At 42.2% G+C, this 14084-nt stretch overlaps 1 protein-coding gene across 16 annotated transcripts in view; it reads left to right on the forward strand.

Annotated features, from left to right (window-relative positions):
• The first annotated feature begins 903 nt into the window (after nucleotides 1-903).
• SRRM1 (serine and arginine repetitive matrix 1) overlaps nucleotides 904-14084 on the forward strand; it is a 31091-nt gene continuing 17910 nt past the window's right edge. For 4 of the 16 annotated variants that reach the window (XM_055331654.1, XM_055331658.1, XM_055331655.1 and 1 more), the window contains exons 1-9: nucleotides 1543-1640; nucleotides 4340-4429; nucleotides 4689-4811; nucleotides 6918-7088; nucleotides 7781-7896; nucleotides 9140-9343; nucleotides 10154-10348; nucleotides 11006-11125; nucleotides 12987-13261. In XM_055331654.1, the coding sequence (XP_055187629.1) occupies nucleotides 1620-1640; nucleotides 4340-4429; nucleotides 4689-4811; nucleotides 6918-7088; nucleotides 7781-7896; nucleotides 9140-9343; nucleotides 10154-10348; nucleotides 11006-11125; nucleotides 12987-13261 (1315 nt within the window). In that variant the 5' untranslated portion in view covers nucleotides 1543-1619. Of the gene's footprint in view, nucleotides 1154-1541; nucleotides 1641-2000; nucleotides 2020-4339; nucleotides 4430-4688; nucleotides 4812-5096; nucleotides 5224-6917; nucleotides 7089-7780; nucleotides 7897-9139; nucleotides 9344-10153; nucleotides 10349-11005; nucleotides 11126-12986; nucleotides 13262-14084 lie in introns of those variants that run through there. The other 12 variants (XM_055331656.1, XM_055331660.1, XM_055331657.1 and 9 more) reach the window with 7 other exon arrangements.

A 14084-nucleotide genomic window follows, 5' to 3' on the forward strand; every position in this document is an offset into this window, starting at 1 on the left:
TATAAGGTGGTAAATGCTGTGGGGGAAAAAAGTGTATTAAGAAGCATGGGGAGCATAGAGAGGGTGTGTAAGCAGTTTCCAGGGGGTAACTAGGAGGGTAGACCTCCTTGACTAGGTGATACTTGAGCAAAACCTTGGAATTTGCCAAGGGGGTAGCGCATTTTAGGCAGAAGTCACAACCGATGCAGGGGTCTTGAGACAAGAGCGAGCTTAGGAAGTCCAAGCAGTGTCAGGGTACCAGGGAGGAATTCAAAGAAGAAATCGGGGGACATCGGGTAGGATTTTAGCCTGTTCTGAGGAAAATGAGGGACTTTGGGAAAGTTCTGCGCTTCAGACTGACGTGTCTAAGGTTTCCTAAAAGGGTCACTCTGCTCCACTTAGAATAGATGCCGAGTGGCGAGGGTGGAAGCAGAAACTGAGGCAGAAGGTGCCGGCGCCCTGAGCCGGGATTGCAGCTGAGCGGGTTTCCTGATAGCCTGGAAGTGGGCTGAAGGCGAAAGAAAAGTCGAGACCACCACCGAGGCTCGCGTCCTCAACAAAGGAGAGCTGCGGCCGCGGACGGAGGCAGGAGGCTCCGGGGGGAGCGAGGGGCGGGTGGGGTTTCCGGGGTGTGTGGGGGGGGGAGGGGGGCAGGGAGGGAGGGAGGGGATGGGGAGCTCAGTCCCGGGCCACGAGCCGTCCGTGAGGCGTATCCAAGCGGAAATGTCAGGCAGGAAGCTGCCGGGACGGGCTCAGGGACGGGGACACGCGCCTGAGCTGGAGGCCCAAGCCGTCGTCAGCACCGAGGCGGCCTTCGAGGCACCCACAGCCCGGAGCGGCCAGCGCCGCCCCCGCCGCCGCCGCCCCCGCCGCGGAGCAGGGAAGGGGGGGAGGGAGCGGCCGTGCGTGCGCGTCCGGGAGGGAACTTGAGGAGACCCGGCCAGAGGGGCTCTCCCGCCCGCTTCCCGCCCAAACGGGCGAGCCGTGTGAAGACGGCGGCGGGGGCGAGCGAGGAGCCGGCTCTTCACCCGTTACCAACAGCTCGACTGCTTGAGAGTCGGTCTTAGTCACCGGTAAACGCGTGACAGCGACACAACCACAACTTCTACGGTGACACGAGAGGCCGGCAGGCCTCGCTCCAGCGCGCGGGCCGCGTCGCCCGCGTCACTCTGAGGTAACAGCCTTCCTCTTCAATCGCTCCCTGGAACACACACACACGCACACACACGCACACGCACCCCTCCCCCCAGGGCGGGAGGCCTCCTCCACTACGGGTCGAAGGATGGGTCAAGTCACGCTGAGCGAACAAGGCGGATCCAGCGCCACAAAAGGATTCGCAGGGCGGGGCGGCCCGACGGCTCCCTCTCCTGTCTTCATTGGCTGCGATCGCGAGACCCTCCTCCCGGACTGGCTGCTGGGGAGCCTCGGAGACGGCAGCGGCCCCTCCCCCGGGCGCGCGTGCGCACGCGCGCCCGGGGGGCTCAGCGCACTGAGCAGGCGCGGCCTCGTGTCGGCGGGAGGGGCGGGTGGAGCGGCGCGCGCTGCGTCCCGGCGCTCGGCTTTCCTCGCCGGTCCCGCCCTCCGTCGCGGCGGCGCGGTGTATCTTGGGATAGGGAGCGATCTCCGAGCGAGGCAGCAAGATGGACGCGGGATTCTTCCGCGTAAGTAGAAGCGCGGGGATCTGCGGTGAGGCGAGGGGCTCCTCGAGAAGGCCCGGTAAGGGGCCTAAACTCGGGTCGGCTGTGGCCAGCGAGGGAGGCTTCGAAGATCCTGATGATCTTCCGCGCCGGCGGACGCTCCCCCCTGCCCTGCGGCGGAGAGACCGGTGCGCCCCTGCGCAGTCTCCTCCTCCGGGATCGTCCCCCCTACGCGGCAGCGACGGTCGCCGGAAAATGGCGGCGGGAATGGGCCGGAGCGGTACCTCGCCGCCCGCCTGCCTGGTGGGGCCTGCAGGCCGGGCCGCGCGCGCCGCCGGGTCCTGGGGCCTAGTCGGGCCGCGAGGAGGAAGTCCCTGGGGGGAGGCCGGAGGGAAGCCCTGAGGTGACTGGCGGCGGGAGGATCCTGGAGAGTACGGTTTTGGGGTACCGCCCCGGGGGAGCGTGTTAGGGCAGGAAACGGCGTTCAGCGGCTTCTCTCTCTCTCTCTCTCTCTCTCTCTCTCTCTCTGAGAGCGAGCGGCGCCGACCCCCCCCCCCCCGTTCTCCCTCCTGGTCCTAAGTCTTCGCGGAGGCGCGGGGTCAGAGTTCGCGGGAACTCCCGCCCAATTTGATATTCCTTTAGGGAGGGGAACTCCGATAATAGGTAGTTGGAACGTTTGAACCTGAGACTCTAAGGGCAGCGGGTGCAACACAAAGTGTGCACGTGTATGGAGGCAGGGGCGCGGGGGGGGGGAGGATCCTCTCTCCTTCTCGCACACCGCCCCCCCACCCCCCCACCCCGTTTGTTTTAACTCTTCTGAAGTCCGCTGGAGAAAGCGGGGGCCCCTTTACCTAGGTTCTCCCGGGGCCGCGCGCCCAACACCTGCAGGCGGGGGAGCGGTCTCGTCGAAGTTGGTGCTCGGGGCCCAGACTTTTACCAGGCTGGTAGTGCTGGAGCCTGTTAGTCCCAAATTGCACTCCGGTAGGAAACGCGTACCTAGAAGAGACGTAGATGGGTGGGAAGTGACACTCCTGGGACTAGTTTGCACATGCTTTTAGTGCAGGACCACCGTATTAGAGACCTGTGGGTTTTGGTCGAACTCTGTATGTAATGTACGTTGGCTCTTTCCGCTCCCTGGAGCGTATAATGCGCGGTTTGCGTGTTTTAAAGGAAGAGGTTGGAAGAAGGGAAGACCAAGACTTCAAAGAACACAACTCTTGGCACTTTAAACCCGACACTGAAATTCTTCAATTGGCTTTAAATGTGCCTACTAGTTTTTCATCAAAAGTTGCGGTATTATTCCAAGCACTTACCTAAAAGAGACAGTTACTTGTTTTACCTTGTGCAAACAATACTGTAGTTATTTCTGTAATGATAGTTTCGGTTGAGAGCTTATTATTAACATTTCCATGCTGTTGATGAACTCTGTTTTCTAATTACCATCAAAGTATTTTGAAGTAGTCCATATTCTTGTAATCCAAATGTAGTATTTTGTGGACACAAAAGCCTATTCTTTTGATTTTGTTGTTGTTGTTACTTCCAAGGGAAAGGAGTTCCAAGAGAAAAAGAACAACGTGGTTGATAAATTTTAAAATGAATTTTTGCTTTGGTGTTAGTAAAAAATCTAAAAGAAAAGGGTGTGGGTTTTTATATACTACCTATAATTCCTTAGAGGAGTTGACTGGATTTAAACTGCGTTAAAAGAATTTAGGGCAGTTTGGTTTTTTAGTGCACTGCCAGCCAGATAGTAAACTGAATTTTTCAGTTCAAATAGAAATGATCGCTTTCATTTGCTGAACAACCACCACATGCCAATTGCTTTACATACATTATTTTGGAGATACACAGCCCTTGCAAAGTAGATTTTAGCAAATAAAGAAACATTCTCAAAGAGGTTAAGGAACTTCTTTGAGTCATGTGGCTTAAGCAGTGGCAGAATTGGGGTTCTAATCCAGGTTCTTTAGATTCCTAAACAGAATTTTCTTGATCACTTTTCAGGGAACAGTGGCCAGCTTAGTAAACCAATCAGTAGATCTCAGGTCATAACAGCCAGTTACTTTGATTATGTTGTTCAGTTGGAATGACAAAATGCAGCCTAATTAGTGATCACTTAATCGTCTCAGGTAGTATTTGTAAGCTCTCATTTTTCCAAAGTCAGTGCTGAAATTGAGCTAATTAAAGTAAACCCGTATTTTTCCTGCATTCCAAGTTTTTAAAGTTGTGAATAGAGTCCTAGGGTGTTGTTTTTCCTTTTTTGCCCTGCATATATGCATTGCCACAGTAATTTTGCAAGCCTGCTACTGGTTGTCACAAGAGGATGAAATTTAATGGTCTTGTTTGGAATTGTGTATTTAAGTATAGTAAATATTTCAATGTGTTCTCATTTATAAAAAGCCTTAAACGTCTTTTAACATAGAAAAAGGTGTAAAAAGATACACTTCAAACTTAAGTTGGTTGTGGGGGAGGTGCTTAGCTTTATGCTCTATACTGCTATATTGTTTGACTTGTTGCAATGAGCTTATATTTTGTAATTTTTAAATATAGTCAAGTTTTTTAAATGCTTCATTGGGAAAGGAGTATACATTTTACTCTTATGAATATTAGCTGTGAGGTGATTTCTTGATTATCCTATTTCTACTGTAAAGGTCATAGCCATCATTAGCTGATAAAAAGTAGGAATTTAACTTTGAGCTCTTAATTAAAATGTGTTTCTCTTCCTGCAGGGAACAAGTGCAGAACAGGATAATCGGTTCAGCAACAAACAGAAGAAGCTACTGAAGCAGCTGAAATTTGCAGAATGCCTAGAAAAAAAGGTATTCTTCTGGATAAAACTATGCACCTCCATAGCATAGTTGATTCAAACATTTTGGGGCTGTTTTAATGAAACATTTTCCACCTTTTAGCAACAACACACACAAGATATCACAACCACACAAGAATGAACCAAATTGTACCTTGCTACACCAAAAAATTTCATAAGCTAAAAGGAATTTGGTTGGACAAAACTCTTAAATGAGCTTTCTTTTAGGATTATAAACCTAGTACTCAAGAATTTCTTGCATGTTTTATCAGGTGGACATGAGCAAAGTAAATTTGGAGGTTATAAAGCCTTGGATAACAAAACGAGTAACGGAAATCCTTGGGTTTGAAGATGATGTTGTGATTGAGTTTATATTCAACCAGCTGGAAGTGAAGGTAATAATACACAAATGACTCTTATTTCTGAATATATGACATAATTTTGTGAATCTATGGAGACTGAATTTTTCTATGGAATACAAATATAGGAGGGTTATTTTACAATGTTTGTTGTGAACACTTTGTAAACAACTATTAAGCCTGGAAGTTTAGTGAAGGTACATAGTTTTGAAAGCTACACAGGTGAAAAATCAAACTTACTGTTTGTAATTTTGCTGTTACATGTTAAGTTACTTTGACAGCAATTTTCTAATGATAATGTGATTTATGATTTAAAAGGCCTGAACCAAAATGGAAGTTATTCCTTGCGTCTGAAGTATAGCACCATCACCTTATTAGGTCACAGCAGAGTGAGTGTCCCAATGTCGCTCTGACCCAACTCCCTTGATGATGCAGTGTGTGTTTGGAGGTGAGTTGTGTAAAGTGGCCGAACATCAACAACAACAACAAAAAAAACACAAACAGGAAAGAGCAATTGGGTAAATCTAGACACTGCTCTTTAAAAATACTATTATGAGATGGACGTTTATGTGAAGCATGAGGGGCAATTCTGATTTGATTGGATATTGTTTTTAAAATAATCAAGTAACTGAAGTCTTTAGTTGTAGCTGCATGTCAGCTAGTCATCAGTTAACATTTTAGGCAGACTTTTTGTTTACGTTATGCTTAAACTTCAGACTGAAATAAGTTGGCAGCATTGTTAGAACCAGTTAATGTGTTTATTCCTTTCTTCATTCATGAGATGACGATACAATTGATGTATAAAAAAACAATTTTATTATAAGATAGTTTGTTGTTTTGCCACAACAACCCAAAGGATAATCGTAAGATGTACCATATGACCTTTTTGGCAAATATACCAATGTGAATTTACCTTTACATTAATCCTTTTCCCAAAGAGTTCGCCCTTGTGTTTTGACAGAACAGTTGGCATTTCAACTGATAAGGTATTTCTATTTTTAAAATAATTTGGTAATTACATTTTGGTTTGAATATTTTTAAAGATTAATTTTAAGAAAGCACTTCCTTAAAAATGTATACATTTTACTTAGAAAACCAGGAACGTGGGAAACCATTTTTAAAATGATGATTAAAGATAGATTTTATTGGAGAAATGCTTTACTGATTTGTATTTTAGTGCTTTTTTAAAACCTAAGTATCTGGTAGTATTCCCCTTGTAGTGAGCATGAGATTAAAGTTTAGAACTTTTTTAAACAATCTTTTCTTTTTTTGTGGTTGTGTACTCATTATTGCTTGTTCGTCTTTTGCAATTTAGATAAATGATATAACATTAAACTCAAGGTGGTTGAGTTGCAGTAGGGAGTCGGAAGCAAGCCAAGGGAACATCTTTCTCTACAGGGGACTTGGCGATTCCAAACCCCCAAGGTTCCAAGAAGAAACTGAAGACACCTGGAATCTGTACTTGCTTTGTGCTATTGAGCTGTGCTTGTTATATGGACCTTGTTGCTTGACCAACAGATTTAGCATTAAAAACCCAGTTATTTTTGAGAAAACTTGACCTCTTAGCCCTTTGTGGACAGTTGAGAATTTGAGGCATTGTTATAATAGATTTTCTTTATATAGTATTCAGGCTTTCAGCTTAGTCTTCAAAAGTTACAGAGTGCATGCATAACTTGTTAGTTTTCATAACTGGATGGTAGATATTTTATAGAAAGCTATCTTAATAATGTTAGAGAAGTGAACAGTTTATGTACTTTTTCAATTTCTCATTGGGGGAAAATTCCCAAGCAAGCAAACATTTTCCTTGTTAGTAAATGCAGGAATTTGTGGATGTTCATGATGGTTTTTAAAGTTAATAAATGTAAGGCCCACTAACAGCCACGTAGTCTAAAAATACTTACGAAATCCACAAAGGATTAACAGGCTGCTCTGATGCTTTGGTAGAGTGAGAGAGAATTTGGTAATCTGTGCTAGAGATTATATTGCTGAGAAACTTAGGGAAAACTATTTAAGTAGTAAAGAATATATATGTATTTAAGCCCCTATGGTAGACTTAAAAAATACTAATTTAATGAGTTTTAGGTTGGTTGGTTGGCTTGTTTTGAAATAACCTGTTTCTCTTCCTGTCATGTCTTTTTGCAGAATCCAGACTCCAAAATGATGCAAATCAACCTGACTGGGTTTTTGAATGGAAAAAATGCTAGAGAATTTATGGGAGAACTGTGGCCCCTGCTCTTAAGTGCACAAGAAAACATCGCTGGAATCCCTTCTGCTTTTCTAGAACTGAAGAAAGAAGAAATAAAACAAAGACAGGTAATAAGACTTTTCTCTTTTGTGTAATGTTGATTTGAGAGCGTGGTATCCAGATTGCTAAGACCTTTGAATTTTACATGACCTGGCTAGGATCAGCATGTTTTTTTGCTTTGTTGTAATATATTGACCATTCAGTTTTTATTCTCCACTCCTTCCCCCCAAACCCAACCCCAAACATTGTGAGTTTAAAGTATCATTTTCCAGGGCACCTGCATGGCTCAGTTGGTTGAGTGTCCAGACTCCTGGTTTCAGCTCAGGTCATGATTTTCAGGGTTGTGGAATCGGGCCCCTGAGGGCTCTGTGCCCAGCAGGGTGTCTGCTGCTCTCCCTCTCTATCCCCCCCCCCCCATGTGCACACATGGACCCACTCTCTTTCTTCCTAAAATAAAATATTTTCATAAAATGTCATTTTTGTAGAGTCCCATAATTTGATACATACTTTATTTAAAAATGGTGTGAGTACTTTAAGTTGAAAAGAAAATTGAACTTCAGTAACAATGTAAAAGGTAAGCGCAGGTTCTTCATATGGGCAATGTATGTTAAATCACAATTTTAAGTAGACTTGAGAGTAGTCTTGTTGAAAAGCAGAGGCCGATGATTTACAGCATTGATGTTTATGAGAGGTGCAAAGTCTTCAGTTTGTTGATCTCAAATGTTCAGCTGTGTTTACTTTGAAAACTTGATCTTTGCAGATTGAACAAGAAAAGTTGGCATCTATGAAAAAGCAAGATGAAGACAAGGATAAGAGGGATAAGGAAGAAAAAGAAAGCAGCAGAGAAAAAAGGGAGAGGTCTCGAAGCCCAAGAAGGTATAATGCAGTGCATGCATACCTGATGTTTTGCAAGTATTCTGTGTGTAGAAAATTGCACAGAATAAAAAGGAAGCTAACAGCACTATTCAGAGAACTTCTTCCATCGTTCAGTTTTCACAATGGACTGAATAAGGCTTGTCTGTAGCCTGAAATACATCAGTTTTGTTTGAGACCGAACATTTGACTAGAATAATTGTCTCTAAAATCTTGGTGAATAATAGAACTGTTAATTCCTATATCAAAATCTAGATTTTTATTTTTTACCATATTGCTTTTGTTTAAATATAGCATTGAATTATTTTACTCTTTTTCTTTCCTTTTTATTAGAAGTCTGTGCCCATTAGCTAGTTGTGTTATACTTACCTAATTCCCTGTTCTGCTTTTCTTAGATGGTTGTACTGAACCCAAAACAGATCACTTATTTTTCTTCTTCCTTCCAATGAGACTATGGTTAGGTTCCCATTTTTAAACCCACGACTCAGCTTCTACTGTATTTGTGGTGAAAGGTGAGAATTCTCCTAGGCTTTCATTTTTAGAGTTCTAAGTTTTTCATAAATCTGCTGGAATTAGTAAAGGGAGGAGGAGATTTCTTTGTCCATTTTTATTTATATATTTGGTATTAAAACCTTATCAGGGAAGCAGTCTTCTAGAGTTAAGCACATCATGGTGGTTAACTATTGATGAACCAGGTCTGCTGTTTTACTTCAAGTTAGAGAAACTGTAATTGTAAAGGAAAGTGGTCTTTTTCAAAGACTATGCAAGTTTGACTTTTTTTTTTCTCTTTTGAAGAGCATATTACTTTAATTGCACTAGTCATTTTTCTAAAATATATAGACTACCTAACAAACTCTGTGGTGGGATCTCTGCATTTAAATTGTTTTGTTGGACTTGAGTTACTATTAGGGAATATCATTTTACCTCTCAAGCATTCTTTTCCTCTGAAAAGTTAGTCTTTGGTCTCCTCATCCCTAGGAATGATTAAAAATCTAATCTAGAGTCCTGGGTCAGTGCTTTCCTCTTATAACTGGTATACCGGAAAATATTGTTACCCTTTGTTTGCTTGCCTTTCTGGTTTTCTTTTGACCCTTCCCCTGTTAAGGAAATATGACAGGATATCTTATTTTCACAAGGAATTTCTCAGGTATAACAAACAGTGGTGTAATTAAAAAGATTAATTTGCCCTTTGATCTCTCCCAATCCACATTATTCAAAAACCTGAAAAAAATTACTTTCATCCTAGACGCAAATCCAGATCTCCTTCCCCTAGAAGACGATCTTCCCCTGTCAGGAGAGAGAGAAAGCGCAGTCATTCTCGATCTCCCCGTCACAGAACCAAGAGCCGGAGTCCTTCCCCTGCTCCAGAAAAGAAGGAAAAAACTCCAGAGCTCCCAGAACCATCAGTGAAAGTAAAAGAACCTTCAGTACAAGAGGCCACTTCTACTAGGCAAGTATATAAAAATTCATTTATAAATATCATAGTTTAGGCTGTTAATAACTGGCTGCCAATATAATTGAATTACAAACGTAAAATTACTTACTTCCCTTTTATATATATGTATATATATATATATATATATTTTTTTTTTTTTCATGAGAGAGAGGTGGGGGGGTGCAAAGACATAGGCAGAGGGAGAAGCAGGCTCCATGCAGGGAGCCCGATGTGGGACTCGATCCCGGGACTCCAGGATCACGCCCTGAGCCGAAGACAGGCGCCAAACTGCTGAGCCACCCAGGGATCCCCCCCTTTTATATTTTTTAAATCATAAAATCAGCTTGTTGAAAAGATTCCAATTCTACAGAAGAGTTTTAAGTAAATGCCCTGAAGGTGACCACTGCTATCAGGTGGTTGTATTATTTCAGATATTTTATATATTGTAATTTGCTTTTTTCTCCAATATTGTGGACAGCTTTGTACTTTTAAAAATGTATGTGGTTAGGATCATTACTTCCTCTTTAAGTTTCAGTGATGTGTATATATCTAGGGCTAAGGAGAAGTCTTCCATGGATTTTGAAAACATTTAATTTTGTTTATTTATTTTCTTAAGATTTTATTTATTTGACAGAGCCAGGGAGCCTGAGGATTCCAGGATCCTGGGATCATGACCTGATCAGAAGGCAGACACTTAACTGACTGAGCCACCCTGTTTTCAGGCACCCCTGAGAACATTTTAAAAAGAAAAATCATACTATGTCATTATGTTATGACTTAGGAGTCAGCTGAAAAAGGAAAAAAATAAGTTTTCTGTTTATACAGTGACATCCTGAAAGTTCCCAAACCCGAACCTGTACCAGAGCCTAAAGAACCTACTCCGGAGAAAAATTCCAAAAAGGAAAAGGAGAAGGAGAAGACCCGACCAAGATCTCGGTCACGTTCCAAATCAAGATCCCGGACACGGTCTCGCTCTCCTTCTCATACTCGACCTAGACGGCGTCATAGATCCCGATCAAGGTGAGCTATGGCTTCAAGATCGACATAGATCTTGGGTTTTGCATGCTATTCTCTGGATAGAATTTTTTTTTTTTCTAAGATTTTATTCATGAGAGAGACAGAGAAGCAGAGACATAGACAGAGGGAGAAGCAACCTCCCTGTGGGACTCAGTCCCAGGACCCCGGGATCACAACCCGAGCCAAAGACAGATGCTCAACCACTGAGCCACCTAGGCATCCCTCTGGGTAGAATTAGATAAATAATTTCAGAGCAGTAGAAAGCATTTAGTACAAGTGTTATTCTTTGGACTTAAAGAGAGAATCTGAGGACACTTTCTGTGTACCATAAAAATCTCTACGTAAATGGAAAATGGTATGCCTTGAAGTCCATTTTTAAAATCTAGTTGTTGGGCAGCCCAGGTGGCTCAGCGGTGTAGCACCACCTTCAGCCCAGGGTGTGATCTTGGAGACCTGGGATTGAGTCCCATGTCAGGCTCCTTGCAAAGAACCTCTTTCTTCCTCTGCCTGTGCCTCTCTCTCTTTATGTCTCTCATGAATAAATAAATCAAATCTTTTAAAAAAAATTATATATATATATATAGTTGTTGAGAAAGCTGCATCAAGGAATTCGTCCCTTGCTCTTGTTTATTCAGGTCCTAATTCTGTTTGTTCTGGCAGATCATACTCCCCTAGAAGGAGGCCAAGTCCGAGAAGGCGGCCATCTCCTCGCAGAAGAACCCCACCAAGACGAATGCCACCTCCACCCAGGCATAGAAGGAGTAGATCTCCAGTGAGACGGTGAGGGCTTTCTTTATTTCTTGTTCTTTATCTATCCCTTTCCTTTCCTTTTTTTCTTTATCTTTTTCTGTTTTTCCTTTTTTTTTTTTTTTTTAATTTGGAAGTGTCAGTACATGAAAGGACACCACGTTTGCTTTAGGCAATGTTTGAATTAGTGTCTCCCTAGAATAAAGAGCTCATGAGTGATATTATTAAGTGATGCTTTCTAAAGAGCCTCTTCTTTGAGGTTTAATTGTGCAATGCTAGTGCAGTATTGGGGGGGGGCAAATTTACCATTTTACTGATGTTTTGTATTAAGTTACCCTTTGACCCCAAGATGTCCTAGGAACAAGGGAATTTGCCACACACCCTATTCCTTTGGATCTTAATTATCACTGGCTTCTGAAAAGCAGATGATCACAGAGCCAATAAGCTACTTTTACCAATATTAAAATAATCTATGTAATCAAATTTTTGTTTAGAATGTTTTTTTCTCGTTAATAGAGATGTGTTTATAAAATTTCAAACAAATAACAAAGTTACCCTTAATCCCATTCTATGGATATAGCCATTTTCAGCAGTTTGGTATCTAGGTATTTTTTAACAGATTAAACATAAAAGTAAACCTGTCAGTACCAGTGTTCTTTTTTAAAAAATTATTTTAAAATTGGCATGGGGTAAAATGTTTGGGTCTGTCCCTTTTATAACAAAAAGACTGTTGGCTAAATCTTCCCAAAGTAAAGGCCTGGTGCACTGGTTGCAGAGTTTTGTACCTTCTTGACTTCTTGGAAAGAGCCATGATGATTGTGCTTCAGATTATACTGAGCACAGAAGTTTTTGTGTTTGAATCTTTTAAGTTTTTTTGCAGGAAAATGAATCTACTTGGTAATCGAGAGGGCAAATAAGTTCCTTGATTTTTTTTTTTTTTTTTTGTTTCTGTAAGCCTTTTCAGAGTCCCATATTTTTTCAAAAGGAAATATTTGGGGAGGGGATTGTCGTGATACACTCAACCATTTTTATGACTACTGCTGAAAATGATAGATTTGATGTTACTACTGACAAATGAGACAAATGGTGTCAGTGGTCAGTCAATTTAGACATCACACTTTTCTAAAATTAGTTATTCGTTTTTAGGAGAAAAATAATGCTGGTGCTTTCTCTAGTACAAGATTAGTGGAAACAGCTATTTCTTATATTGGAGTTTTGCAAACAGCGTGTTTTAATTGTGCTTACTGAGCCATTTAGCAGTCAAAATATTTTGCAGATTGTGTAAGATTCCCTTTCAGCCAGTTTTTATCTCACACTTAAGGTAGGGTTTCTTTTTTTCAGGTTCTCAGGAATTCTTCCGCCAAAGGTGAATTCTGCAGGTACACATAATTGCAACAGAACTTACACAAATTTTGCCGCAGAATTCGAGAGGCCCCTGCTTCTAAGTTTATGTAGCTAAATGAATTCCTAATCCTGCTGCACATTTTTTTTTAAATGCAACCTAAAGGTTGTTCGACATTGTGCTATTAAATGGAAAATATTTTTGTCACCCAAATTTTGTATGCAAACTCCAAACAGTGATCATATTCCTAAGGAAAAAAGAGACTGGTTAGTTACTGTATGCACTCAACGTGACATGTTTTATAACTGAAAAGACAACTCAAACAGAAGCATTTATCAGAATAAGTTACTCATATTTAGTCTCAGAACTAGCTGTTTCCTGTCCTAGGTTGTGTGGTTTTGTTTCCCATTTTTTAAAAATTTATTTATGTGCTTAGCTACATAAACTCAAAAGTTGGATAAAAATAGCTGTATTTTTGTGTAAACTGTACATACCTGTAAGGTGGTTCTTGACAAGAATACAGGTAATGAATGTGAATACTTTATTCCACAGAAGACGACGTTCATCAGCATCCTTGTCTGGAAGTAGCTCATCATCCTCTTCATCTCGTTCCCGGTCACCGCCAAAGAAGCCTCCTAAGAGGACATCCAGTCCCCCTCGAAAAACTCGTAGGTTATCTCCTTCAGCAAGTCCTCCGAGGCGAAGGCATAGGCCATCACCTCCAGCAACTCCACCGCCAAAAACTCGTCATTCCCCAACACCCCAGCAGTCAAATCGTACAAGAAAAAGTCGTGTTTCTGTCTCTCCAGGGAGAACTTCAGGTAAAGGTAAAAATCAGACACATAAAAACAGTATGTTTGTTCTTCATTTGGCTGTGAAGGGCACAGTCATTTGTTGCTGCCTTTTCCCCCTTTAGAGTGTAAAAGTAGCTGGGTATTATTTGTGTATGTGATATTCTTTGTAAATTTCCTTACCACCTTTTCTTTCCTGCTTTAAGTTCTTGGGGATTGTTGAAATAGAGTTTACATGTAAACGTGTTTTGTCTTCAGCAGGTGCCTCTGGCATCAAGTAGGTGGAGAAATACATTAGCAGCTGTGGGCTGAGTTGCGGTAACTGATTGTCAAAGTTTGTGTTGTCATGATAAGGGATCATTTTATTACTATGAGACCAGTTAACTTTTTTCCCCTGAAGATTTTTTTGTTTGATACCTCATCTGAGGACTTCATATTCTGTTTTGATTCTTTCTTGGCCCCATTGTGCTCCCTAGGGAGGAACATGGTGTCCTCTTAAAAGCTGATTTGTTTTTTAATTTAGGCTCTAGGCAGGGTTCTTCTGAGTGTTGTTGTCCGTGCTTTATTCTGCAGATTGATTTCTGAGGAATTTATGATCTGTGATCCTGCCAGGCAAGTAGAATGCCATATTAGTCTGAGTGAAGGTTGTGGTGTATTGGGATTTGTTCCTTTAACATCAAATACACAAGGAGAAAAGCAGTAGGATCTATTTGCATTGGGCTTCTGGTGCTTAGGGCTGAGATGATAGCCTGAAGGGTGAGTAGTGGGGGAGGAGAAATCCTAAAAGCTACTATAGTAATTGTTTTTTGAGAAGCAGTGTGTAGCTTGATATTTATGGGGCTTGTTCTGATCACATCTG

This window comes from Nyctereutes procyonoides, unplaced genomic scaffold (genome assembly GCF_905146905.1).
Source record: "Nyctereutes procyonoides isolate TBG_1078 unplaced genomic scaffold, NYPRO_anot_genome, whole genome shotgun sequence".
In the NCBI taxonomy this organism is placed as follows: domain Eukaryota; kingdom Metazoa; phylum Chordata; class Mammalia; order Carnivora; family Canidae; genus Nyctereutes; species Nyctereutes procyonoides.